This window comes from Trichoderma camerunense (genome assembly GCF_050948025.1).
Source record: "Trichoderma camerunense strain CBS 138272 chromosome Unknown V8C40scaffold_1, whole genome shotgun sequence".
Lineage (NCBI taxonomy): Eukaryota > Fungi > Ascomycota > Sordariomycetes > Hypocreales > Hypocreaceae > Trichoderma > Trichoderma camerunense.
In genome coordinates, this window is record NW_028145369.1 from 2,902,749 (window position 1) to 2,928,753 (window position 26,005).

At 50.4% G+C, this 26,005-nt stretch overlaps 8 protein-coding genes and 2 non-coding genes across 10 annotated transcripts; 6 read left to right on the forward strand and 4 right to left on the reverse strand.

Annotated features, from left to right (window-relative positions):
- Positions 1–2,967: 2,967 nt before the first annotated feature.
- V8C40DRAFT_17575 (tyrosine protein kinase SWE1) lies at positions 2,968–7,052 on the forward strand. Its single transcript, XM_083211671.1, has 2 exons — positions 2,968–5,987; positions 6,059–7,052. Exons 1-2 carry the CDS (start codon positions 3,168–3,170, stop codon positions 6,758–6,760), a joined length of 3,522 nt encoding a protein of 1,173 aa, XP_083079554.1. The 5' UTR covers positions 2,968–3,167; the 3' UTR covers positions 6,761–7,052.
- An 802-nt stretch (positions 7,053–7,854) lies between these two features.
- V8C40DRAFT_231112 (FAD dependent oxidoreductase) lies at positions 7,855–9,633 on the forward strand. Its single transcript, XM_083212851.1, has 2 exons — positions 7,855–8,256; positions 8,359–9,633. The coding sequence occupies exons 1-2, from the start codon at positions 8,005–8,007 to the stop codon at positions 9,511–9,513; spliced, it is 1,407 nt and encodes a 468-aa protein (XP_083079555.1). The 5' UTR covers positions 7,855–8,004; the 3' UTR covers positions 9,514–9,633.
- Positions 9,634–10,170: 537 nt separating this feature from the next.
- On the forward strand, positions 10,171–12,275 carry V8C40DRAFT_231114 (glycoside hydrolase family 76 protein). The gene is made up of 3 exons (XM_083212852.1): positions 10,171–10,656; positions 10,718–10,822; positions 10,897–12,275. Exons 1-3 carry the CDS (start codon positions 10,584–10,586, stop codon positions 12,045–12,047), a joined length of 1,329 nt encoding a protein of 442 aa, XP_083079556.1. The 5' UTR covers positions 10,171–10,583; the 3' UTR covers positions 12,048–12,275.
- Positions 12,276–13,356: 1,081 nt separating this feature from the next.
- V8C40DRAFT_260840 (uncharacterized protein) lies at positions 13,357–15,389 on the forward strand (the record flags this gene model as incomplete). Its single annotated transcript, XM_083219186.1, has 6 exons — positions 13,357–13,455; positions 13,515–13,776; positions 13,841–14,417; positions 14,473–14,734; positions 14,806–15,119; positions 15,191–15,389. 6 exons carry the CDS (start codon positions 13,357–13,359, stop codon positions 15,387–15,389), a joined length of 1,713 nt encoding a protein of 570 aa, XP_083079557.1.
- Positions 15,390–15,775: 386 nt separating this feature from the next.
- Positions 15,776–18,579, reverse strand: V8C40DRAFT_279523 (uncharacterized protein). Its single transcript, XM_083221241.1, has 8 exons — positions 17,848–18,579; positions 17,719–17,798; positions 17,524–17,662; positions 17,342–17,459; positions 17,112–17,280; positions 16,783–17,047; positions 16,668–16,722; positions 15,776–16,618 (listed from the first exon to the last, which is right to left on the reverse strand). Exons 1-8 carry the CDS (start codon positions 18,525–18,527, stop codon positions 16,028–16,030), a joined length of 2,097 nt encoding a protein of 698 aa, XP_083079558.1. The 5' UTR covers positions 18,528–18,579; the 3' UTR covers positions 15,776–16,027.
- A 554-nt stretch (positions 18,580–19,133) lies between these two features.
- V8C40DRAFT_t17 lies at positions 19,134–19,221 on the reverse strand. The gene has a single exon. It is a non-coding gene; the product is annotated as a tRNA-Glu (tRNA).
- Positions 19,222–19,419: 198 nt separating this feature from the next.
- On the forward strand, positions 19,420–22,075 carry V8C40DRAFT_231117 (uncharacterized protein). The gene is made up of 3 exons (XM_083212853.1): positions 19,420–19,857; positions 19,917–21,324; positions 21,386–22,075. Exons 1-3 carry the CDS (start codon positions 19,658–19,660, stop codon positions 21,851–21,853), a joined length of 2,076 nt encoding a protein of 691 aa, XP_083079559.1. The 5' UTR covers positions 19,420–19,657; the 3' UTR covers positions 21,854–22,075.
- A 155-nt stretch (positions 22,076–22,230) lies between these two features.
- On the forward strand, positions 22,231–22,319 carry V8C40DRAFT_t14. Its single transcript has one exon. It is a non-coding gene; the product is annotated as a tRNA-Val (tRNA).
- Positions 22,320–22,468: 149 nt separating this feature from the next.
- V8C40DRAFT_231119 (plasma membrane proteolipid 3) lies at positions 22,469–23,418 on the reverse strand. The gene is made up of 3 exons (XM_083212854.1): positions 23,265–23,418; positions 23,007–23,113; positions 22,469–22,912 (listed from the first exon to the last, which is right to left on the reverse strand). The coding sequence occupies exons 1-3, from the start codon at positions 23,279–23,281 to the stop codon at positions 22,863–22,865; spliced, it is 174 nt and encodes a 57-aa protein (XP_083079560.1). The 5' UTR covers positions 23,282–23,418; the 3' UTR covers positions 22,469–22,862.
- A 1,139-nt stretch (positions 23,419–24,557) lies between these two features.
- Positions 24,558–25,964, reverse strand: V8C40DRAFT_231121 (mannose-ethanolamine phosphotransferase GPI11). The gene is made up of 2 exons (XM_083212855.1): positions 25,522–25,964; positions 24,558–25,409 (listed from the first exon to the last, which is right to left on the reverse strand). Exons 1-2 carry the CDS (start codon positions 25,858–25,860, stop codon positions 24,987–24,989), a joined length of 762 nt encoding a protein of 253 aa, XP_083079561.1. The 5' UTR covers positions 25,861–25,964; the 3' UTR covers positions 24,558–24,986.
- Between the last annotated feature and the right edge of the window lie 41 nt (positions 25,965–26,005).

The following is a 26,005-nucleotide window of genomic DNA, read 5'->3' on the forward strand; positions in this document are numbered from 1 at the left end:
GTTGGACTTTTTCTTGGTAGTTCTGGACCAAGCCGAGTGTTTGTGATATCAAGGTCTGCCCTGCAGCTTCGATGTGTGCAAGACCTTGTCTGGCAAGTACAAGACTGCGCTCCCGCAACTCGATGCAACGACGACGGCATACTCTGCCGATACGAGTACAGCTCGGATACATTCAATGTTCCCACATCTGGCAAGGGAGAGACTGGTTGTCATGGACTAGCTACTCCAGTTACTCCACTCGCTGGTCATGCATCTGGAGGCTATCTCGGTGCCTTGCTACAGTACGAAGCACATCTTTTGGTTGCCTAAAGATGTGATGACGGCAATAGACACCAAAGCACAGAACACCACATGCAGCTGCCTAAGAAAGTTATTAGTAAATGAATATGAGAATATTCCAGGCCATGACTCGCAGGCCGTGACCAAAGAAGCTGAGCAGAGGTATTGGGGAAAGCAGGCTGAGGATGGAGGCGCGCTGCATGAGCTGCCGGCTGGACGGGTCCGGAATGGCGAGCCGGGAAGCGAAATGACTATGAAAGCTAAAAAAAGGGGGGAGGCCTAATCCTTCACAGAGCTGACAGTCCGGAGGAATACAGGTTCAAAGGGATGTGACTGTGTAAACGGGCTAGAGCAATGCCACCGCTTTAGCTTCTTCCATGGCGGAGGGAAGACCAAAAAAAATTAGGGGCAGCTTTTGGATTTGAGCGTAGTATGGAGCACATTTGAACAAGGTTTACCCAGGTTCAAAAATGGGTGGCTGTTTTGACCATCTAACGCGTCGTGACAAGATATCAAAACAGTGGCGACAAAACTCCAAGGCTGTAAGTAAACAATGGCCTTGTTTGTTTTGATTGATGAGCGAGCCATCGCCCACCAGACTAGCAATGACGCCTACCTAGTCAGTTGGAGAAACTGGGAAGAGAGGCTGGGTTGAAGAGAGACATGAGTTAAAAATGGCGACCTTGTCATATACTCGTACGAGTAGTCGGCGTTGTCTCTAACAAGGCGGCTGAGCCGGCGGCATCTCACAGACCATTGACCATTCATTCTTGATACTTTTTGCCTCGATGAGCTTGTCTGAGGTGCATTGACGCGTGCTACCCGCATGCTGCATGAACCCTGGCGTCTGGGGAACAAGTGGCGAAGGCGAGGAAAAGAGAAAAGCTAAACCATGAAACCCGAAACATGCAGGGAGGAACATACGGTTGGGCCAGTCTTTGCCACTGCTCATCCGATCCATGTCACCTTGATCATCGATGTCATCGCCCGGTTGGTGTTGGCGTAGGAAGAAGCGCCAATGCCCCTCCCAAGGCCAAGGCGCTGTTCCTGGACCCGTCAGCGAGACCCGTGCCCCTCCTGGGCTGGGTTTGGAGACTCAGAATGTTGTAAGTTGTGCTGTAGGAATCGATAGGCTGCGTTGTGGTTTGAGCATATGGTAGAGTTCCAGTGCCCTCTCATGGTTGACATCATGGTGACAATGTTAAATCCTGTACTATTCTTGGTAAACTGTCGTCAAACCTGCTTGTGACCAGGCTGTGCAGAAGATTGATAAGGACCCGTGGATGATGGGCAGGCCGAGAAATGCAATGTCTTGCCCGTTGGTCCGCTGTAATGGACTGAGGTATATCGAACACGCTATCAGAGCAATAATGTGGCACGGCTGAATACTTTCTGGAATCAAGCGCAATACATACAGTATGCCATTTTGCCGTAATAATAGCAGTAGCAGAATAGAGAGAATACGTTTCAATAATCATGAAAACCATACAACATTGTTATCTCCTGAACGAGAAAACTCTCCGCATCGATAGCAAGGATTATCGCAGGGCCTTGTGGCGCACCAAGCTATGTACAGAGCTAAAATTCTGCCGGGCGGACACAGGGGTCGTTGTCAAATGGGTTCCACTTTAGCTGGTTGAAGACGCGTTCCCGCGTGCTGCGCTAGGCCCTGTTTGGTAAGATGATAAACAATGCAGCATCTCAGTCGCGCCTTCTGCTCCCAAACCACAGTACACCGCAGAAGGTACCACCGAGCCGTTACCTGTGATTGTCAAATCGAGCTTACTGCACATGTACTCGTACTCGTACTCCCGACTCCCTTTGCACGCTCGCCTCCAACACCTTTGCATACCATCCGGCGTTTGACCTGGATTTTCACTCTCTCCCTGCGTGTGCATTTTGTTTTACTCTGTCTCTCAATTGAGTCACAGCCGTGGCCGAGCCCGACGCTGCTTCACAAGGGAAACTGCGGCTGCGCTGCCAAAGTCAATTTCGAAACCCTAGCCGACTCACTTACCCACGATACGAAGCCGGCGACGACGACAGCAACGAGCGGCGACTTAACAAGGGGTGGTGCTTGAAAGGTATCCGGGGAGGCATATTGGACCTGCGAATATTGGCTCTACGATCCTCCCAGCCCGACTATCGACGCAAGTGCATCTGCCATCAATATCTACATATTCCATCTTCACAGGCGGGCGATATCTGCGAGAGTGCGCCGGGCACATACGCATCGTGAGCACCTCTTTCTCTCTCTCTGCCTTTCCTTCTATACACTGTCCGCCCACGCCATGCTGTGACTGCCTCTGGCCAGCATCCGCTTGTTGTGAGTTGCCGACTTGCCTTCATTGGGCCTTCTTGACTCTCGGCCCCGCCTGCTTGCCGCCCATCTCAGCATGCGGACTGGATAAGACGTTCTTTTGGTATTCTTCGCTGCGACCCGCTCGGGCTTCTTCACGGCTTGTCTCTCTTTTTTCTTATCAGGCATAACCCTCCCGGACGTTTTCCATCCGTGGGCTGTTTCTCTATCAACAACCTCTTGTTACGTTGCCCACATCGCCCACCATCTCGACTGGATTTCGTTTCCCAAGCATCTCAGACTTCGATTCCTCCACAGACCGATTTACTCTTTGTGTGTTTGTGTATTTTATTCCTTGGTGTGATGCACGGATTTTCCTGGCCTTCTTAGACCTGCCAACCAAGGAGATATCTACAGCGCGCTTCATATATAATCAAACTTTTGCGAGGAGACCAACTAATCCGAAGCTGCGCACGTCTTCAGCACCGTCGACATTCCCTAACCTGGTGGTTTTTGGTCCGCGGCTTTCTCATAACACTTAGCAAGAAAACTTCTGAGCATTGTTTTGCACTGCCTTCATTCCAGTGCCATGTCCTTTTCCAACGGTGGCGGTGGCACTTTGGCTTTGCCCTCGCCCACTCATGTTCATCATATGGACCCAGCATCTGTTCGCAACCTTCGACGGTCAATGTCACGATCCCCCACCAAGCTTTTCGCACGAACAAGAACAAACTCTCAAGGTTCAAGCAGCACGCGGCATGGTTCACTGTCTCCGAGTCGACGGCCTGTTACAACACCCCTCCAACAACGCCCGGTGCTGAATCCCCCTTCGTCAGCTCCGCCAGCTGTCGGCTCGTCAATCCTCGATAGCGCCCCGCACCTGTCGCCTGTGCAGACACCCCTTCGGCCAGGCGTTAAGCTCTCGCTCCGATCCGCCAAAAGCACAAAAACGGCGCCTGCTTCGCGCATCACCCGAACACGAGCGTCCCCAAAGAGCCCGTTGAAACGCGCCTTGAGCGCCACTCCCGACTCTGGAAACTCTACTTCCTCACGCTCGCCGCCATCTTCTCCTAGACCTAGATTTGCAGGACAGGAAAACAACAATAGCAACAACATCAACATCAACAATACTCCCAGCCGCTCTACACTGCGCAAAATCTTCGACAGATCGACTCGGCAAAGTGTGCAATTTGATCTTACAGAAGCCTCTCAATTCTCGTTTCTAAAATCGTTGGATTCAACGAGCGACTCTCCCATGATTCCGACAGCAGGTGCTTTGAAGCGCAGCGACGCAACAATGAACTTGGATCAGTCAACCAAAGGCAGCCCCGTGGCCAAGCGACGACACTTGCATGGCATTACGAGCTCTGTGCAGACGGAGGATCTCAACATATTTGGCTCAAGCGCATCGCCGCCTGGAGCCTTTGATATACATGAAGATTCATTTCCTGAGTACGAGCTGTCGGGCATGGCGGGACCTGCTTTTCACCGTGACCACCTGGCATCTCCTTCTCCCGCATCAAGCATTCCAAAACGATCTTCATCTCTCCGGAGATCAACGCTGCAGCAGCGCTACGGCGAAAAGACTTCTTGGGGGAAGCAGTCTGGTGAGCGACAGCTTTCGCAGCCTGGCAGTGAATTTTTAACGCCTGTTAGACGCCGGCCGCGACTTTCTACTGACTCTTTTGTGCCCCCAACAGCGGTTCGCGAGAATCCCTTTGCGCCCAGCGCGACCATTTCCAAGGCTGAAAGCAAAGATCACCAGCCTCACCCGCTGTCTAAGACCCTGACAACCTCTACATCGGGCAACAGTTTGACTGAAGAGCAGTCGCTCTATGCGCCTGCCAAGGTCGCCCACAAGCCGCATCCTTTTTCAAGGTCTCTGCCCCCTGGTGCTACTCGCCCCACTGCTCGATCTTTCAACGAGCACAGGACCTCAATAGGAACGCCAAACCAATCTCACCAGCTCTGGATCGGCGCATTCAGCTCCACTGGGCTTATTTCCAAAGTGAACCGAAACCCTGAGGAGGAGGCTGACAAGAAAATGGCGCCGCCTGATACGCCGTGCAAAAAACACACCAATCCATTCGCGACCTTTCCGCCGCCCTCTAGTTCTGGAAAGAAGAGAGCAAGCTATCGCAAATCGTTTGGCGGTGTCCCCTCTACCCCGTTTAACCCTGTCCTGGGTCGTGCCCCTGATACCGTTGGCAACCCTTCAAAAGGCCTGTCAATCTTCCAACGCGGTGGTGCTCTAGCCGCCCGCCGTGGAAGCATCCTTAGCGTCGATGGTGACGACCGGAAACTGTTTGATGATGGTGCCGACTTTGCAAGCCCGACCGAAGGCGATGCCTCTCTCACTCCGACCAAAAACCTTCTAACACCAAGCTTCAGTGGCCTGAGCAGCCTTAGTGAAAGTTCTCAGGAAAGCCCAAGTGCCAACCGATCGTTTTTGTCATCAACAGTCAAGGCAACACCCCCACGACCACGAGATCTCAGCTGTAAGTCGATCCCAGAAGAGTCCGCCAGTCCAAGGGACCAAGTCGAAGGAGCACAGTTGCTAGCCAGTCGATCTACCCCTATGGACAGCGAAGAAGCTTCATCCGACCCTCTTTCCTTATCTTCGTTTGGACGGGCAAGGTCCCAGAGGGGGCTTAGTGCGCCCCCGCCGCTCAACCCTGAGCCTCCAGTTTCGACGACGCAGCAGCCTAGTCGCGGATCTTTAAAGTCATCCAGAACCAGAGTATGTACTAAGATGATGTGTGTTGACACAGCGAGCCCTGCCGATGGACGACGCACTCCTCAGACCCCCCTGGAAACTTTTCTGCCAATAGATGCCAGCCGCTTATCCATCTCCCGAGCTGGGGACGGACGGAGAGAAACCAGCATGCCACCACCGGTCACACCAACCACGAGCCGAGACTTCCGATCGTCTATGAGCATCTTCGTCACGCCAGTCAACGGTCGTACCAGTAACGTGGATGTCGATGCCAGCCTACACTCCAAGTTTGACAAGGTTGAGCAGATTGGCAAGGGCGAGTTTTCTACCGTATACCGGGTAACTAAGCAGGATCACCACAATGACTTTTCTGTATCTTCTTCATTCACCCCGATTGACAGCCACACCAAGAATTCCTTCAAGAGCCAAGTCTTTGCCGTCAAAAAGAGCAAACATCCGTACCATGGCCCCAAAGACAGGGACGTAAAGCTGCGCGAAGCTCGCATTCTACAGGCTTTATCACATGCTGAACATGTTGTGCAATATATCGACGATTGGGAGCATAACTTTCACCTTTACATCCAGACAGAGTTTTGCGAAGAGGGAACCCTGGATAAATTTTTGGCCAACATCGGACAAGTTGGTCGTTTGGATGATTTCCGCATCTACAAGATCTTGCAAGATCTTTGCTTGGTAAGTTGACGCAATCCCCTAATCTTGCTCGGTCCAAGTCTCTAATCGCTGACATTTTCTTTTCTTCACAGGGATTGAAAGAGATTCACGAAGCCGGATTTATGCATCTAGATATGAAACCGGCGAATATTCTCATTACTTTTGAGGGAGTCCTCAAGATTGGCGACTTTGGATTGGCCCAGGCTGTTTCCGAAGACGTCCGGGTAGACATTGAAGGAGATCGCGAGTACATGGCCCCGGAAATGTTGGAAGGCAAAGCCGATCAGTCTGCCGATATCTTTTCTCTGGGTCTCATGACTTTGGAAACGGCGGCCAATGTGATGCTTCCCGACAACGGGCCTACATGGGTTGCTCTCAGATCTGGTGATCTCTCTGAAGTACCCAGCCTCACTTGGACGCCATCAAGCGATGTCCAGCGGGATGCTCTTGGCAACCCTGCCGACTCTGCGACGAGTGATGATCTCGAGACGGAGAGAACACGCAGCTCTGGCAATCTGTTTGGCTCTTTTAAGCGATCGGAACTTCAGCAGCCTCCCGACTTTATGGTTGAGGCCTTCCACCCCAGCTCCCTTGATTCCATTGTTCGGTGGATGACACAACAGGACCCTGAAGAACGGCCACGCATCGAAGAAGTCTTGGCCTTGGAGGGCATGCAGTGGGTGGCAGAGCACCGCAATGCGCCCGCCATTGTCTACGAGGGAAATTGGGGCCCCTCGGAGCTGTTCCCCGTCTCCATTGTCCACGACAGCGACCTCGAAATGACAGATGCTTAAGGTTTTCTTTTCTTCTTCTTTGCTGAATAAGATTTGACTACGCTCTGTACTTTTTTTCTTTCTTTGTTTACAGCGGATTGCTTCAAAAAACAACGAGGCTGGATATATCCAAAGAACATAAGATGCGTATGATGAGCATTTCAGCTACTTTTACCTTGGACCGAGATATGTACGAGTGGATACGACAGGCCGACGTTTGAATTTATCAAAGCTTCTGGCTCTGTATATAGCGATTTTTTTTTCTCTCTTTTGTTTTACGGGCACTCGCCCTTGACGCCCTGATGGATTACGAAATAACCTCGACCTGCCTTTTCATATACCTGGAAAGGTATTTACGACTTGAACGGGCAAAACGAATTTCTACTTGTACGCCAATCGAAGGAATCCTCCCTTACATTTCTTCTCTCCACCAAACCTCGGATCCTTTGATTAGCTTACGCAGGCGGCAGGCGGAGGCCGCGTCTCGTTGGACGAGATTGCGTGTACCAACTATACTTGAGATCGAATAGACATGTCAATGACGCGTGGCTAGAACTGGAACGGCTTTAGAAGCAAACCCACCTTGGTTGGAGTTTTTTTTGAGATGAGAAAAGCACGCAGTCTTGTGTCTTTGAATCAAAGAAGCGTCCAAGGTGAGGGCCAGAGGGAGCTGTCATGTATAGAACCAGGAAGAAATTGCTTGCTTTTTTTCCTTTTTGTAATTGATGTACGAATAAATACTAGCAGACAAGGGCGATGCAGATGGAATGGACAGCTGGTTTTACGGCGTTGGGGTTTGGAATTGGGAAGGATCTTGAGGGCGATTCCCCTGGAGTTGGTAGGGAGGTTAGTCTGTCTCTCATGATGCTTACGACGACATGCAATGAATACGAAATGATATCCCTAGAAATTGATAATTTTGGCTTGTGATTCTGTGCATTTTGTTAACATCCATATAATTTGATGAGCAATACTCTGTATATAGTATTGTTACTCGTAGGTATTACACGTATTCTACAAGGTTTAATTGTTGACCCCCCGGACCCCGCATTAGCGCGTCGTAATGCCGTTGCGAATAACGGAGCAGGGAGCCGAGTGTAAGCAACCAACTGTGAGTCTTCATATTCATGTGGAATGCAGATGTGAGTGTCTGGTTATCTGGTTACTCACGCTTCCACGTAATTATTTAAACTGTGACTTTTGTTCACCTTTTCACATCTTTTACTTCATCCAAATACCAGCCATAGATTACAATATACGCAGCCATGGTGACCGCTACTTTGCTAGACGGGCAATCCGGATTACCGAGCCCACGAAGCACCAAGTCGTTTTGGCATCGCGATCCGTCATATGTGCTTCTCGGCCGTCGATCAACGCCAGAGCTGCCCGCGACGGCAGATGTCGTCATCGTTGGGAGTGGGTTAACGGGGGCTTTTGCTGCGCGGGAGCTTGTTGCCGGGGGCAGATCGGTGGTGATGCTGGAGGCGAGGGAGGCTTGCTGGGGGGCTACAGGAAGGGTGAGTTTTTACGAGGATTTTGCGTTGCATGCGGTGAATTCGGTGTATTCGAGCCACTTCTAGGATGTTTGCTGATGCTGATTTGCCATTGGGGGTTTTTAGAATGGAGGCCATTGCCAGCCCATGATTTACGGCAGGGAGCCACACATCGCGCGCTTTGAGCTTGAGACGTATCGCTTCTTGGAGGACATTGTCACAAAGTTCAATGTGCCGTGTGATTGGAGGAGGGTTGGCGGTGTTCATGCTTTGCCTACGGATGAGTTTGTTGAGCTTGTTGCCAAGAGGATTGAGAACATTAACAAGCATCATCCTGATTTGGCTGGCAAGGCGGAGTTGTTTACGAAGCCTGAGGACCTTGCAGCGCTGAGAGTGCCTAATGCTCGAGGAGCAGTGCTGCAGAAGTATGCTGCAAAGTGTTGGCCGTATAAACTAGTTGCTTGGATTCTGGAGGCGTTGTTCACGCAGCAGTCGACCGAGGTGTTTAATCTACAGACTACGACGCCGGTGACGCATGTACAAAAGGCAGAGGGGCTGGATTCGTGGGTGGTCCACACGCCAAGGGGACAGGTTGTGGCAAAGGAGGTGCTTCTCGCTACGAATGGGTATACGTCTCACCTGCTGCCCAAGATGACGGGGCTGATTGTTCCCGTCAGGGGGCAGGTTTCTGCGCTGGAGCCGCCGGATAGGAACGTGATGCTGGAGCATAGTCACGTTTGGCTTGCAGAGGATAGCGACAATTACTTGATTGAGAGGGACGATCCGCTGGAGATGATTATTGTAGGGGGCGAGAGGCTGAGTGTTCCTGACGGAGGGGAGGGAGTGTGGAAGGACGATGAGATTGACGATGAGGTGGCGGCGCGGCTACGACGGTCACTTCGCCCAGCATTGAAGTTGCGGCCAGAGGGCGAGAAGGAGGAGGAAGAACTGAGGGCGCGGTATCAGTGGACGGGCATCATGGGATATTCCGCAGATGGGAGTCCCTTTGTTGGGGACGTCCCCGAGGAGCTTGGTGGTGGAGCTGGGCTGTGGGTTTGCGCTGGGTATACCGGTCACGGCATGCCCGTGGCGGCGAGATGCGCCGTTGCCGTCACGCAGATGATTCTGGGACGGCAGGGAGAGGTTGGGAGCGTGGAGGTGCCCAAGGAATGGACGGTGACGGCGGATAGGGCAGAGAGGGCCAGGGGGAGGGAGTTGGCGAAGAGTTCGATGGAGGAGTTTATGATGGAGATGAGGGCGTTGGTTGAGAAGGGGTTGTGAGGGGATTCCGAGTTGGTGGTTGCTTTGTTGCTTTTCATCATAGAGTTGTGACTTATACGAGAACGTTATGAACGTGTTGCTTTTGATGTTGCTTTGAATACCGAATCATCTCCAACCATGCGAATAGGCTACCTATATCTTCCTATACAGGTAAGATCCATTGTTGACGGGATGTCCCGAGGAACACGAGAAAGTCCCACCGTATTCTCCGCCAATAAGCGTCTTCTTCTAAGGACGTTGTTTGTTGCTTTCCCTTGACAGCTCAGTGATTGACGGGAAAAGCGGCCGCTTCGTATTCACAAATGGACGAATGACACCCCGACTATCTCGACGCACATCGTATTCCTCGTTGGCACTAAAAAGACACGCAACTAAGTCACATCCGTATATTTCTTAAAGAGGCTATCCTGTCTCAAAGAGGCAATCGCCGAAGTCGAATTTTGAGCCGCTTAACAATAAACCTCCCTTGTTATGGTTAACGGATAGGAAAAATAAATCCGGGGGGACAATGAACTTGAATCTGGGCAAAAAGAAGAGCGTGGAATTTCTCTTTCGGCTTCTGTAGCCGGGTTGGCGTCGTGGGCTTGACTCAAGGGGGAATGGCGCTGGGTCCTCTTTTTGACTCGGGGGATTTTTTTCTCTCTTTTCTTCTCTAGACTTGATTTGATGCTAATAATGGACGAATGGGTTTTGAGGGCAAATTGATTTGGGCGAAGCTGACAAAGTGCATTCATGCCGTTTTGAGACAGCGGAGCCAGGGGAAGCGGCGTTAATGTAGCGTTGACTGTATAAGATGAGCTGGTTGGTCCACTCGTGTTTTCAATTGCGTGAAAGACTCGACTGACTCTTGTTTTTCTTATTCTCGTGAGCCGCGACTCATAAAACAGCTTGTCCTTCGTTATTTCTGTGCCGGCAATCCTTCGTTTTCTGTTGGCTGTTATCTTTTCTTTTGCTGTGTCGCGTCTGCGGATTGAAATCGTCCTTCGTTTTTTTGTCACTCGCTAAGTTGAACGAGGTGCATTGTGGTGAAACCGACCGTCAAAGCCATTTGATACAACAACGCCGTAAAGATGAAGTCTGCTTTGGCTCTTGCGTTTCTTGGCGCCTCTGCTGGCGCCGTCAAGGTCGACTTTACTAGTGATGGTGCGCCAGCTTCTTGGATGCTTGAATGATTCTCTTCGTGATTTGCTAATGCGGCAGACAGCCTCGATCAAGGATGGCGCGAGCACCATTGCGTATGGGCTCATGAAGTATTACAATGGCAACGAGACGGGCCAGACTCCGGGCAACCTCCCCCAGCCATACTTTTGTCCGCCCCCCTTCCCTCTTGATTCATTCGTCTGGGTGAAAGAGTTATGATGAATAAGAACTGACTTGACGCAGGGTGGGAAACTGGCGCCTTGTTCACGGCCTTGATCGACTACTGGGTCAAGACGGGCGACGACTCGTACAACTCGGTGACCTCCCAGGGCCTGCTGCAACAGGTCGGCGTCAGCAACAATTTCCTGCCGGCGAACCAGTCCATGGCCGAGGGCAACGATGACCAGGGCATCTGGGCTTTGGCCGCCATCGCCGCGGCCGAGAGCGGATTCCCGAGCCCGTCTAAGGATGAGCCTCAGTGGCAGGACCTCGCTGTGAATGTCTTCAACGACTTTGTGCTGCGATGGGACACCAAGAACTGCGACGGTGGTCTTCGGTGGCAAATCGCTGCCTTTAACGCCGGCTACGACTTCAAGAACTCGGCTTCCAACGGCGTCTTCTTCGATCTCGCCGCCAGGCTGTATCTGCAGACCAAGAACACCACGTACTCGGACTGGGCCTCTAAGATCTTCAGCTGGGAGCAGGACGCCGGCCTCATCACCGACACGAACCAGGTCCTCGAGGGCGTCCACACCGAAAACTGCAAGAACATCGACAAGACCCAGACCAGCCTGAGCGCCAGTCTCTTCCTGCACGGCAGCGCTGCGCTGTACAACGCCACGACATCTAGCCAGTGGAAGACGCGCGTCGACGGCCTGCTCAAGGGCGTGCATGAGGCTTTTGTCAGCAACGGCATCTTCGTCGAGGTTTCGTGCGAGACGGTAAAGACGTGCAGCACCGATCTGCAGGCTTTCAAGGGCTTCCTTATTCGGTCGCTCGGAGAGACGGCTCAGCTGGCTCCTTACACCGGTGCCACCATCCAGCCGATTCTCCTCACGAATGCAAAGGCCGCGGCCAAGGCCTGCTCTGGATCGCCAGCCAAGGGCTTTTCGGGCCAGGCGGGAACTGCGTGCGGATTCTCGTGGGCTGGGGCCAACAGCACTTTTGACGGACTGACTGGCGTTGGCGAGCAGATGAATGCTCTGTCTGCTGTTGTCTCGACTTTGACGCAGAGTGCTAAGGGCCAGACCAATGGAACGAGCCCTGACAAGCCTAGCGGAACTTCGCCTTCGAGTCCGGCTACTACGACGCCCAAGGGTGCTGGAAGCAGAGTTGCTGCGGATGGCATGGCGGCTTTGATTGTTTTGGGCGGAATTCTGTATGGGTTGTTGTAACTTTAAGTTTTGGTGAGGGTGGGTTGCAACGGCTTGGATAGGATGAGGTGGGATGATGGATGGAAGTCGGTTTATATTCTATATATACATGCACCCATGTATTTAGTTACCATGCTTTTGGTTCTTTTTTAGAGATTGATGTGTTTGATGAAGATCTATGAATAATGTCTTGTTAAAGAGCGAATACTTCGGATATTAAAAGCTTGCTTCTCTCCGATCTAACTGAGCTCAATTTGTTGATGTCTCGACTGAAACAGATAATCGGTGTTCCTACCAGAGTGCTTTACCGCTACTATGCCAGCTGGATAGTGCAAACGCATCCTCCGACCCTGTAGCTGCTTCACCATGCATTAATCCATGCCGATACATAGGAAAATGTTATCCAGCATCCCAAATTCATTATCCAACCCCCTAGCGACTGCGTGGAATTCAAGTATTAGAATAGGATGTAAAAAGAATATAAATAGAAGCCAACTTTCTGCTACTATTACTACTTTCTGCTACTATTACTACTTTCTGCTACTATCACTACTTTCTGCTCATATTGCTACTTTCTTTTAGTATCTACTATTATAAATATATCCTTCTAGTATCTGCTGCTATTGCAGTTTTTCTCTAGTAGCTGAACTTATTCTTTAGTCTATACAGCTCTTATGTAAAACATGGGATACTGGATAATAAACTTGGGTGGCTGGATAACTGCTCCCTATAAATTACATGTCAGTAATGGACCGTTACATATAAATTAATTCGATGCCCTGTATACAGATGGCTTCACCTGCAAGCTCATGTGAATCAAGGCAAATCCACTGGTGTATGTAGGGCTCACATAGTTCCCATTGAATAGACCCATTGATGTCCTATGCCGCATTGACAATGCTAATCCTTTTCACTCGAACTGTTAGAGTTCTTTGCTCCGAAACCTGCGTCAACATGTGGATACCGAACTTGAGTGAATGGGTTCGGAGGAAATATTCCGCGCCAGCTTGAGCAAACGAAGGCAGCTGGCCAGAGTGAATCATTGTAGCTGGGATACCACTATCTCAGTCAACTGGCTGTCAGGTGTTTACCTAGGCAATCACCTCCCCCGTCCTCACCTTCCCACCTCCCTCTTTCCTCTTCACCTTTCTCTTCTTCACATCTCTCCCCTTTTTACGTTCCGCCTCCTGGAAGCCACTGGTGCTGAGACTCAGTACCAGTGACAGGAGCGTCATTCTCTCCCGTTGTATTTATTTGCATTAGCAAATCACCTTCGAAGGCCTACAGTCATCTGAATATCTACTTGAATCGATTCAAGAACAAGGCAAACATGGCAACTCCACAGTTTGTATGCGCAAACTGGAGCGCCGACAACACCGGCTGCAAGAAATTCGGCAAGTACACTTGCAAAGGCTGTCATCTCGTCGTAGTAAGTAAATAATTCACTGGCCTAGCATGGATCCCTTCTGAGCCAACGTTTAATTCTAGTACTGTGGTTCGGACTGCCAAAAATCCCACTGGGCCCTGCACAAAATAGACTGCAAGTCGCCTCTGGGCAATGAAACCTGGCGTCCTAGCTGGGCTCTGGAGAACCGAAAGCCAGCTTTTTTGGAGACTGGCCATAGAAATATCATACCCTCGTTTGCCGACGAGAAGCGTCTTTGGGGAAATATTCCCGCCATCGACGTGCTTAAGCTTGAGTCAAACGAAGGTGTTGATTATGGAAAGCAGATAGACCTCTTATTTGCCGGTATGTTCCCAGCCCAATCTTGTCACGCTGTGCCGCCAAACTGATCAATCATGCTGTGGTGTAGTTTCTGGTGATCTTCGAAATGTTGTCAAGACTATTGCTCAGGTCCCTGCTAGCTACAACAAGCTCATCGTAGTTACCATCAACGACGATGATCTTGATGTGATGGCACGCAACGTCATCATACTCCTTATTGCCCTCGTGTCTGATAACATCGATGAGGCGGTAGACTGCATAATCCACGTCTGGTACTCGGCTCTCATCCGCAAGTCTGATCTTGACATGATTCAGCAAAAGATCTTGCCTCTTGTCCAAGACATTTGTGAAAAGGTCAAGGACAAAGATTCTCATAGCCTCTTGGGAAAGACATGGAGATTCGGAAAACGGTCCCTGAGGCTTATACTGCAAAAGTCACAATGGGCTCGCCTTTTGACCTACATGAAGACTCCAGAAGGCCTAACAGCAGAACGAGCAAGCCGTATTCGCACGGCTGTTACCCTTGCCGAATCTAAGAAGGACACCCTGGATCGACATCTGGCTTTTCAGTCGCCTGCCCGCCGAATTGCGAAGCATCGATTTCGGCAAGACGGACTCCTTTTGCCATTCGGGGCTCCGCGCCATGAGTTCCAGGAGCCGAATCCGTGAGTAATAGACGTTGCCAATCGGTTCGAGGACTATATATCTAATAAAAAATAGGACACTATTCCACATTAGTGATTCCTGGCTGATGAATGAGTGCGCCGATCCTCTCCACGGATGGTCCTTGAAGGACGTCGAAGACAGCTCAAGCGGGCCTGCGACTGCTGATATCTACGGCAAACTCTTCAACCACATTCGCACCACACTCCGAGCCTTTCTGATCCGTCTTTCAGACTCACAAATGGCTTTTCGACTGTTCTGTATGGGATTTGGTGAGATTTACACCGTTCTTGAGGGCCTAACATTCGATCGAATCGAGGTAAGCAGGCGTTTGAAGCTCGGCTATGTCCAGATTTTCTCACAGTTTGGATGCTAATCGGTGTCACCTAGGTCTCCAATGTGGCAGACAATCTCCTTGCTGGAATACACCACACAGCTTCAGCGATGGGTCCCTTACTTCAGTGCCCTCGAGCCAACCCGCATGCGACTCTCATCACTCTGTTCAGGAACGCCATTACAGAGACTATGACTATGCAAGACCGAATGATGGACATGTACACACGCCGCCCGGAGACGAAGCTCATACGTGAATATATCTCGCACATAGGAGCAAAATCTTTTCATCATCCCCTGCTTGATCACAGACCACTCATGTGGACATACGCTCAGGCAAACGTTGCGGCCTATGATCCCATTTTTGATCGGTAAGCACATTCTTGACGGATTGGTTCCCCTCGCAACGCCCGCATCACTTGGCTTCTAACATGTCCCTTAGGTTCATGGAGAACTTCCGGTTCTCGCAGGTAGATAAGCTCTTTGGGCTGGTGATGAAAGAAAAGCACACCGTGATCGAGAAATGGCCTTTCAGGTTGAAGCTCCGATACGACCAACCAGGAGCCCTGGAGGAGCTAATCAGTCTCAATAACGAAATCGTGTTCGCAAAGGAGCGCTACGTGGAGTGGCGCAGACGTTAGATGTGAGTCAAGATGGAGCGACAGAGAATATGTGTCGCGAGTGGTCTATGCGACTTCTTTCCAAAGCACTCACACCCAACGATCAGTCCTTCACAACTGTATGAACATGTGGATTTGAGTGGACAAACAAAGGGGGTTTCGGTAATAATTTGCTAGGAGTTCAAGGTTTTCACATTTCGGACATCTCATCTCATCACATGGATAAGCATGGCCATGCCAGCACTGCATAACTGCAGCAAGCATCCAAGAGATCGATACTACTAGATAGGTAGATTGCAACATGGTACTATATTATGGAGAAACTCTGTAAAAAATGCTACTTTCAATACGAGGCAGTGAAAAGATGGCTTCCTCAAACTCCAATCACATTATTGACTTTTGACTACGTAATATCCTATTCTATTTTGTATAGACCGATCCGTTACATTCAGCTGCATAGAATACTTTCTATGCCACGGCAGCGATTCCATCAATTCAAAACGGAGATTAGATCACAAATTTCATTTTATCGGCTCGGTTGAACGATGTCCTTGCGTAGAATGATCGTGTTGACGTGTATAGCCGCACGCTCGTGGAGCCCAACACCCTTAAAGGATTCCAACTATTGCCGTTTATCAAGCGAAAGTACTAAACAACTCTCATTTAGTGCTGCGAACACTGTATTCCGCCGTAAATGTCGCCGATTCTGGACTCATTGAGGCCCCGAAAACCAGGGTGTTGGCACTGAGGTCCTTCAAAGTGACCGTCGAAGCTCCTCCATCAGACTCTTGCCACTCATAACTGGGTTTGAGTATAATCGTGAACTCTGCCTCGTATTTCTTGGTTGTTTTCTTCGGAGTCAGACTCCATTGAGTAGGCAGGTCGATCGAGACGGGAAAAGCTTTCGGGAACCCAACGACGTCGTCAACGCGGTCTTTTCCATTCTCAAAGTATCCGGGAATCTTGACTTTGACTCTATCAATCATTTTGGGTTTATCGGTATTGAGAGTCATTGTCCATTTTGGCTTTTTCCCGGTAAGACTCGAAAGTATACTTTTTGTTGGCGCGTATGAGCTCGAGATTCGCAGTGTGAGAGGCTCCGAGACAGCGGTCAGTCGCCTCTCGTGGGCTTTTCGAAGGTCTTGGTCATGTATAGCCAATCCTCTAACAAAGTCAATATACTCGTATTTTGGCTCCATCCTGTCCAATACCCCTAGCAGAAATGGGAAAAGAGCCTCGACATTGTTTTGCTGCAATATAATTAGCCAATGCAATTTTCCATTCTGGCTCTAGTCTTACCTTGATGACTTTCCAATTCTTTGACGCCTGTAATGAGTTTTGCCATGCCGCGACACTAGATCCAGGATATTAGTGATTACATGATAATACCACATAAAGAAAGTGAAAGACATACTCCTCTGTAAGGGTCTCATCGCCGCCATCAATGACAAGGGAATTGACATCAATCGTAACGTTCCCATAATCGCCATCGCCACTAGTCGAGCCCCAGCTACGCTCTCCTGCAGCCTTCAGGGAACCAATAGTTAATGGTGCATCTAGGCTTGCCTTGATCGCACTTTTCTCTTCAGAACTTTGGTTCACAGCGTGGCTGTGTCTGTAGACTTTTTGAACGGCATAGCGTCTGCCTCCTAGCGCAACTCGTTTCGTAAAAACGGTGCCTGCAAGAAAAATCATCGATTAGGCACGCCCCTTTCTGCAAGTGGGAACTCCAAAGATACATACCGAATCTATCATGAAAACTGTTCAGTACCGAGGAGAATGCTTCCCGGTCCGCAGATGTAGTTGGAGGTATTAGTCCGGCATATTCATTGATCGAATCCTTGATGAACTCCACAAAGTTTTGGGTTGGCACGAGCGAAGAGCCCTCCAAATCGACAACGGCAAGAGGGAACTATAAGTCCCAATTTCGTTAGTGACTGCATGATAGAAGACATGTGAAAGTACATATATACCTCATGGAAAAGATAGAAAGATTTCACATCGCCGGAGTGCTCATGTGATACTTTGTCTCCTGTGCTCCGCGCAAAGCTACCTCTGACACCAGCCTTTCCGGCGGGCGCAGTGGCTTGGCTACCAACACATCAGTATTCATAGGGTCCTTGTATCAGCGATAGTACAAAATGTCAATACTTACATTGTCGTCTTGATTGCACTCGTATCAAAAGCTGCTTTGACGAAACTCTCCTCTGTAGAATCTTGGAACTGCACAGCCTCCCGTGGAGAGCCAGTTGCGGTGTTCCACTTTGGCATCGCCTCAGGCTTCAATGTGAATACTGGTATGTCTGTCAGCATTATTCTTCGACTGCAATGTTAACAGAGCGCTACATACATGGCTCTATCGCACGAGTGATGTCGATGTCGCCATTTTTCTTCTGGGGAACCCAGCCGTTCAATGCGCCTGTACGTTGCCTGGAATTGTTAGCTTATGGTGTATCGAATGGCAGAAGCAGTTGCGTACAGTATTCCCTGCCAATCGCCTGATGATAGATGATCTCGCTCGTCGGAATAGGAGCTCCCTGTTAATGGTTTCTGCTGCTCAGCTATAGCTTTGGCTGGTTCCTGCTGCTCAGCCGTAATCGGAACTGGTTCTTGTTGTTTAAGGATGCTTTGATCTGGCTTTTGTTGCACAGCTGTGGTCGTATCTAGCCGTTGTTGCTCAGTAATGCTTTGACCTGGCTGTTGTCGCTCAACGATGCCCGTATCCAGCTCCGGTTGCTTGGGAGTGCTTGTAACTGGCTCCTGTTGCCCAACAATTCTCCTATCCAGCTGTTGTTGCTCAACTGTGCCCTTTCCCGGCTCCTGTTGCCCAACAATGCCTGCAGCCGGTATCTGTTGCCCACCCATGCTCGTATCTGGTACCTGTTGTCCAATGATGCCTGTATTAGGCGCCTGTGGCTCAACATTGCTTGTATCTAGTTCCTGTTGTCCAAAAGTACCTGTATGCGGTATCTGCTGTCCAACGGTACCTAGGTTCGGCTCCTGCTGCTCGGTCGAGGTTGGAATTGGTTCTTGTTGCTCGACCAAGCTGTTATCCGGTTCTTGTTGTCCATCTCTGCTCGCAGCCGGCTCCTGCTGAGCAACTCTGTTTTTCTCCTGCTTCTGCTTCCTGCTCTTGTTCTTTGACTTCTTGCCCGCCATGGTGTTTCAAGTGAGGATCTTGACAGATTGAAGAATCAGAGTGCTAGCTAAGCTTTGGCATTGTCTAAAGGTTATATATTTGGTAGTGTTTAAGATTTTAAATTAGTTTAAAAGTCTGAATTCCTGACGTCAGATTGGTCTCCCCCCTCTTGGCTGCTCTTGGCTGCATTCCAACAGCCCAGGCTTAAACCTTGGTGGTAGCCGAGAAGTATTGCAAATCCGGTAAGACAAACGGTGGCGCCTCTGGGAATATTCTTCCCCCTTGGCTTCATGCAAACGGGCCAGGCTGAAACCTTAAATCGTAGCTGAGCTGTACTACCGGAAATGTCGAACAATATCTCTGAAAAATGAGACACAAAGGGAGGCAGTGAAAATAAGCACCGGCAAAGTGTTGTTGTGTACGGAGTAGCTCGACATCTTTAGTTCATCGCATCTCAGACTCGAGATGACGAGGATATCTCAATCTACATGCACACAGCTCGTATAAAAAGTGGCATATTCTACGTTTACAAGGACAACAAAAAAGAATCGAGTAAGTTGTAAAAGTCGCAGTCTTTACACACATGATGGATGCAACTCAGCTGGCGAAATCTACAAAAAAATCATCTCCGATACTGGGAATCGAACCCAGGGCTGCTCGGAGCTTCAATCGAAGATTGAGAGCGAGCGATGTTAGCCACTACACCATATCGGAGTTGTTTCTTGTATGTCTGCTGTTGCGCTATCTGCAAGTATAGGGCTCAGCCCCGCCTCTGACTTTCGCTGAGAGAGCCGCAAGCAGCCTCCCCATGACAGCCTAACATCAAGCACTAACTGCCTGGAGCCTGGGCCCTTGCATGCGCTGCACTTAGAAAGCAACCAGAGTTCCCCGCTCTCCGCGGGGCAGCTCAGCGCTACGACATCACTTGGCCTTGTAGCTCGTGATGCTCTATCAGATGACGGTTCTGCCTTGTCGCCTGCTTTCTCGAGCCTTGCACTTGATACGACGCCAAATCAAATAAAGTCTTCGTCAGCCTCGCATCCACAAGTTTATACTTTTGACAAATACACCTTGTACAACGACTCGTTCGACCAACTTCTACAGACCATTCACCAAAGCTCATTCGGCATATTGCGACGCAACCGCTACCATGGACGAGCCGCTTCAGTTCGTGCCGTTCACTTCCGAGATAGAGCTGCCGTTTTACTCAGCGCTCTTCTCGTCCAAGCTAGATTATGACAAGCTCGACGACTCTGCGCGCGGAATTTTGGGCGTGTACGAGCCGCGAGATGTCGACCCAGATGCAAGCTCCAAGCTGCAGATTCTCGGAAGCGCCTTGACAAACACGGAGTGCGTTCTTGATATCGAAACGAATCAACGGGAATAGTGTGAGCTGACGTGCGATATAGTCCTCCTCTAGGAAAAGCAAGAGCCGAAGGCATCATAAAAAATGTCAATACCATCGAAGATTTCAGGAAGACCGACAAAGCCGCCATGTTGAAGCTGGCGGGCAGGCAGATCTGGGACGCTATCAAAGACGGCAGCATTTACTCTGTTCCTTCGCTTCTATCCTCGTTTATCATTCTATCATACGCCGACCTCAAGAAATACAGATTTATATACTGGTGCGCATTTCCTGCGCTGCACTCAGACGCGCAGTGGAAGCGCTCTGGCCCCATCCAGCGCCTCAACTCGGACGAGACTACAGCCCTTATGGATCGCGTCGGCACATGGAGATATATCGTGGATAAGCGTGAGCATGGATTCTTCTTGGCAAAGAAGATATGGGGGGAGAAGCCAAAGGATTTGAACGAACATGACCCGGCACTCAAGATTCCATACAGATGGGAGGTGGCCTCACTGCGAAGTTTTGAAGATGGCTTCTTCGACGGTGTTGCCGAGGAGGATCGATTTGTCACATTTCTAGATCCATCAACTTTCTCAGAAGGTCCCTCATGGCCGCTGCGCAACCTTTTGATTCTGATTCGCCACCGATTCCGCTTGTCCAAGATCAATATCTTGTGTTTCAGAGATGAATGGTCTAGAAGGCATGAGGCCAAAAGCATCATTATACCCATCACGATGGACCCCGTTGAGGATATGGAGATTAAAGAGATGCCTAAGGTTACAGGTTGGGAGCGAGCAAAGAACGGCAAGCTTCAAGCACAACTGGCAAACTTGGGCGAGTACATGGACCCTAACAGGTTGGCTGATTCTTCAGTCGACTTGAATCTAAAGTTGATGAAGTGGCGACTGGCCCCAGATTTGAACCTCGATGTAATCAAGAACACAAAATGCTTGCTATTGGGTGCCGGGACGCTGGGTGGCTACGTCTCGCGAAACTTACTGGGCTGGGGTGTGAGGAAAATCACTTTTGTTGACTACGGCAGCGTGTCCTTCTCAAACCCAGTCCGCCAGCCGCTCTTTGAGTACGACGACTGTCTCAATGGTGGAAAGCCAAAGGCTATTCAAGCCGCCGAAATGTTAAAGAGGATATATCCGGGAGTAGATGCTGAGGGCCACTCCTTTTCTGTGCCGATGCTCGGTCACGCTCTCGCCGATGAGGCGAGAACAAAGGCCGACTACGACAAGCTCGAAGCCTTGATTGATGCCCACGATGTCATCTTCTTGCTGATGGACACTCGCGAATCTCGATGGCTACCGACAGTGATGGGAAAAGCAGCCGGCAAAATTGTCATGAATGCTGCCCTGGGGTTCGATTCATACGTGGTTATGCGGCACGGTGCCGAAGGGCAACAAGAGGGCCAACACTCTCTTGGCTGCTATTTTTGCAATGATGTCGTCGCCCCAGCTGATGTAAGTTTCCCCAAAGATTTTCGTTTGCCTGTTATATTTCTAACAATACTTGTGCGCGCAGTCTATGAAGGATCAAACGCTTGATCAGCAGTGTACCGTGACTCGACCCGGAGTTGCTGCCATTGCCTCTGCCCTCTTGGTTGAGCTTTTGACAAGTCTCTTGCAGCATCCCCTCAAGAACGGCGCCCCGGCACCCCAACCAAGGCCAGGCGTCACGCTCGAAAGGGACCCCCCTGATCACCCGCTTGGCCTCGTGCCGCATCAGATCCGTGGCTATGTATCCACCTTTCAGAACATTGTCCTTCGCGGGCAATCATACGACAGCTGTAGCGCATGTAGCCCCAAGATCCTGGACGCCTTCCGAAACGACGGGTGGGGATTTGTCAAGAAGGCCCTCCAAGAAAAGGATTACGTCGCTGAGCTCTCTGGCCTCGCAGAACTCCAGCGCAAGGCTGCGGAACTGGACGCCCAGTTGGACTGGGATGAAGAGGAGGAGGGGGTTGAAGAGGGAGACGGAGAGTTGCTCTAAATTCGTTGCTTACCATTCTTTCTTTCTTTTCACACTCGTTCATACGGTACATTTGCATGCTCGGGATTATATGCGGCACATGGTAAAGGATTGGGGATCATTTAGAATTGGCGCTCTTCTTCGGTTCTTGTTTCAACGTCTTGTATTGGCCTGGGATGTGATCGAACATATATATGTTGGCCTTTGTCGGTGGTGAGGGCTACTGTTGTATATGAGGTAGGATTGAATATTATTTGATATTTATAGTTGGCCTGCTGGTGATGAAGCTGTTGCAGCCGTATTATTCGATGAAGGGTTGCGGCGCGAAACAAATCGCTTCGCAAGATGTCGTGATGGATGTATAACTGTGGACACGACAGATCGCATCACCAATGAACGGTTCCGTGGTCTAGTTGGTTATGACATTTCGTTAACAGTTTCGTTGACACCACCGAAAAGGTCCCCGGTTCGAGCCCGGGCGGAATCACCATCTTTTTTTGGTTCTTCACCATTTCTTTCTCTGTTTTCATTTTTGCGTTTTAGAATCAATTGAATTGTATAAAATGTTATTTGTTGTAAGCAGTCTGTCAAATCAATCGTTTGTTTTGTATCGGTAGACTGCAAGTTCAAACCACTCGCTTGGTATTAAACGCACGCATCACAGGAATGAGATCAAAGCTTGTTTGAGACTGAATAAAGGTAGGTATTTGTGATTAGAGGAAGTCGGGTATCAATTCATTAACAATAGCCAAACCTGACGCCCCTTTCAAACAGGGTGCATCTGCCTCCAGCCAACAAGAGAGAAAAAAACAGAAGGAAAGCCATAAAGGAAAGCCCACTGTCATTATGGCGTCTATGACCGGCCAAGTGGTGAGCCGGCGACCGTAAAATTCACTCCTCCACTGACGCATCCATTCTAAAACGACAATTGCCGGTCAAACGTGGGAGTAATTGGTTGTCTGCACGACATTGATGCGGTGCGACGACATGACGCTTTGATTCCGGCGGGATACGGGAGCGGAAGGCGGGCTTAGTATTTCAATATGATGTACAGAGCGTGGATGATACCAGGGAAGTAACCTGAGGGTGGATCAAGTCAGTCAGGCGCCCAAGAAAATGGAATCACAGTGACGTGAGGGCTGCAATTGGCGGTGAGTGGCAGTTTTTGACATACCCAGGATTGTGAGAAGGATGTTGATCAAGAGGTCTGCACCGCAGCCTCGCTCGAGGAAGACACCGATGGGTGGCAGGATGATGGCAAGAATAATCTTGCAGATATCGCTGAAGAAGAAGATATGATCAGCATATCGTCCAGTGGTTGGGCCTCGATATCATCCCAGCTCTCATTGATCGCGTGCCGTCGAAGAGGAAGCGGGTTTGAGAGCTGCGGGGAAGATGACGGAAGCCACGGGACGTCAAGCTCGAAGCTTACCTAGTGGTGAAAGGCATGTTGGATATATGTTTCGCGTAAGGCTCGAGGGCTCAACGTCTTTTGGGTATATCGAATATTGCTAAGAGGTCAAAAGGGCGCAATGGTGTTGTTTTGGTGAAGATCAGGAAGATCGCGGAGTAAAGATGAAAAGCTGTGTGAGACACAAAAGGGAGAAGAGAGGACAAGAAGGTTTCTGCGAAGCTTGTACTATTTATTGCCGTGGCTCGTCATCTTGGCCCTTCCCAGACATTCCGGCCAAGAAGGAGAAAGGAAGCCGGCTTCCATGTTGCGTCATCGACTGGTCAAGCCACACATCATACCTTAGGGGAGGGGAGGGAACAAGAAGCCATTCGATGCCATTTCGGGACAGTGACAAGAAATTGGGCGGCTTAGGGCGCTATCATGCAGGGGCTACGGGTTGCTGCAACAAGGCACGAGAAAGAAGCCGGTTGTTTGGCCCAGTTTCGTGCTACGCAGAAAAAACACCAATGAAGCAATATGCCATCATGACTTTTTTTTTCCGACATGAGATTAAAATCAAGCTACGTCATAATCTACAGGCGTTGCTGCAGGCCCCCCTGCTTAGCGTAGCTTTTGTTTCCATGCTTGCAAGGTTCAAACTGCCGCACCGCCACAGATGTGCAGCTGGAAAACCCGATGGGATGACAGCAAACGCCTCTTCGACACGAGCACGCGCCACAGCGTCGTCGCCACATGACGACAAAACTTGGCCTCATTGGAAGCTTTGGAGGTTTACTAGCCACAGCGTCTGCCGGGAGCAGTTCAAATGCCAGCTCCATTTCCGTGTGTGCCGGTGCGGCTTGTCTCGACGTATGAGTGACCTCAGCAGCAAAATCTTGTGCAAGCTGCAGCTCCTCCATTCGATTCGCCTCAATGCAGTCGAAATGTTCTGTTCCCTTTTTAGAAACTTGGGACTCCGTTTCGCTCTAGCTGCCGTCATGATGAGATGAGGCGGTGCGAGTGCGGAATCACTGCAATTTGCTGTGCAGCATCCCATCCCCCATCACGACTACAACTCTTTGCCGTCCCTCAACTTGCATTAACCGCCCGAGCCACAGTGACTTTTTTGTCTTGCCTTGTCCTTGCATGGATCTCTCCCTCTCCTGCCCATCACACCCCCCGCTTTAGCTCCGTCTTGGCTTGGACAAATGGCATGACAGGCGCAGCGCTTGGCAGTCAATCTCCCCGATAGTGTGCTCTATCTTGTCCAACTATCAGTGATTCCGAACGCCGTGCAAGCCGGAGATCCAAGACTTTTTGACTAATGGATTACAGAACGCAACTCTGTACGGTCACAGGACCCGTATCAAGCGTCAACTACTGGCTGACGCTGTGAATTGGTCCAAACAAACTAGAGTTGGGCCTGGTCTTGGTCGTGCGGGCGCTTCTGTGTGGTAGGTATGGCAACAATCTATCTGGAACCAAGGGTGACAGTTTCGTACAGAAGATGGCGTCTAAGATTACACATATGGATTCATTATATATATATAACAAAAAACTTAGCTGATATGGTACTCCATCCAGCTGCTATGATTACCGCTGCTAACCACCGTTTTCTCTATCCGTATATAGCCAATTAGCCCCAAACTCAAAGAGTAGCTCTTCGTAATGCTCGTCTCAGCACACAATGCCCGCCATATCTCCCCAATATGTTCCATGTATGATTATGCTTAGCACATGCGCCAATTGAACCGTCTCGCCCTACTCGTCCTTTGCGGCAGACGCAGTTCCTCCGAGCCGCTTGCCGAAAAACACGACGCCGGACAGCCAGCTGCCAAGACATGACCCCGCGTACATGCCGCAGACAATTGTGACGGGCCACTTCTGCCATTCTCGATCCCAGTCGAGCGGGATAGGCACCGCGCCCAACCATGCGCCAAGCACTGCACCCAGCAGGCCGCCCAGCGTCTCGTCCAGAGGCGCAGACAGTCCAGCCACCGCAATCAGTGCCTGACTATCCACTCCACGTGCGTAGATGACGGGGAAGATGCCGAGGAGGGAGAAGTGCGCCGCGCAGAGAAAGGTGTGAGTGATATGGTCGAGGAAAGGCGCACCGAAGAGGATGAAGAGCGCATGGATGACAGGGGTCGCTATCGTAGAGAGGACAAGGGCGAGGAAGGCAGTCTAGGATTGAAAGAAAAAGGGCAAGTATGTTAGCATCATCCATTCCAAATCAATGCCGCAAGCAATGTGGCCTAAATAAATCCATCACGGTGATCAATTGGGAGCTTCATACCACCACTGAGCTCGTTCCGGCTTGCTCGGGCTTCTTCTTTTCGCCAGGACGAGCCTTCTTGGCTGCCTTCGCCTGCTGAGAGCCTGCTGCTGGCAGACATAGCACCGCGTATGCGACCTGGACGACGGCCACGACAGGCAGCGCGGATTGCAGCGTCAGCACCGGCTCTGCCACCAGGTCGTTGAACTGAGCGGCCAGCAGCCCGAGCAGGACAGCTACTCGGCCGAAGGCGATGCCCTTTGACAAGGCATTGTCGAACGTCGGGACCGCGGCCACGGTGGCCTTTGGTTTGCTGTCGGTAGCCGGAGCTGGAGGAGCTTTTGCCAGTGCTGAGGACATGGTGATTGTGTCTACCGGCGCATTCCTGTGATTCTTGGAGTTTGAGCTATTTGGACAATTCGAGGTTCCAGAAACATAGTTCGGCCAATGGCGGCAATCACGTGACCCATACCAAGGGAGCTTGCCGACCCAACCCTTGCTTCAC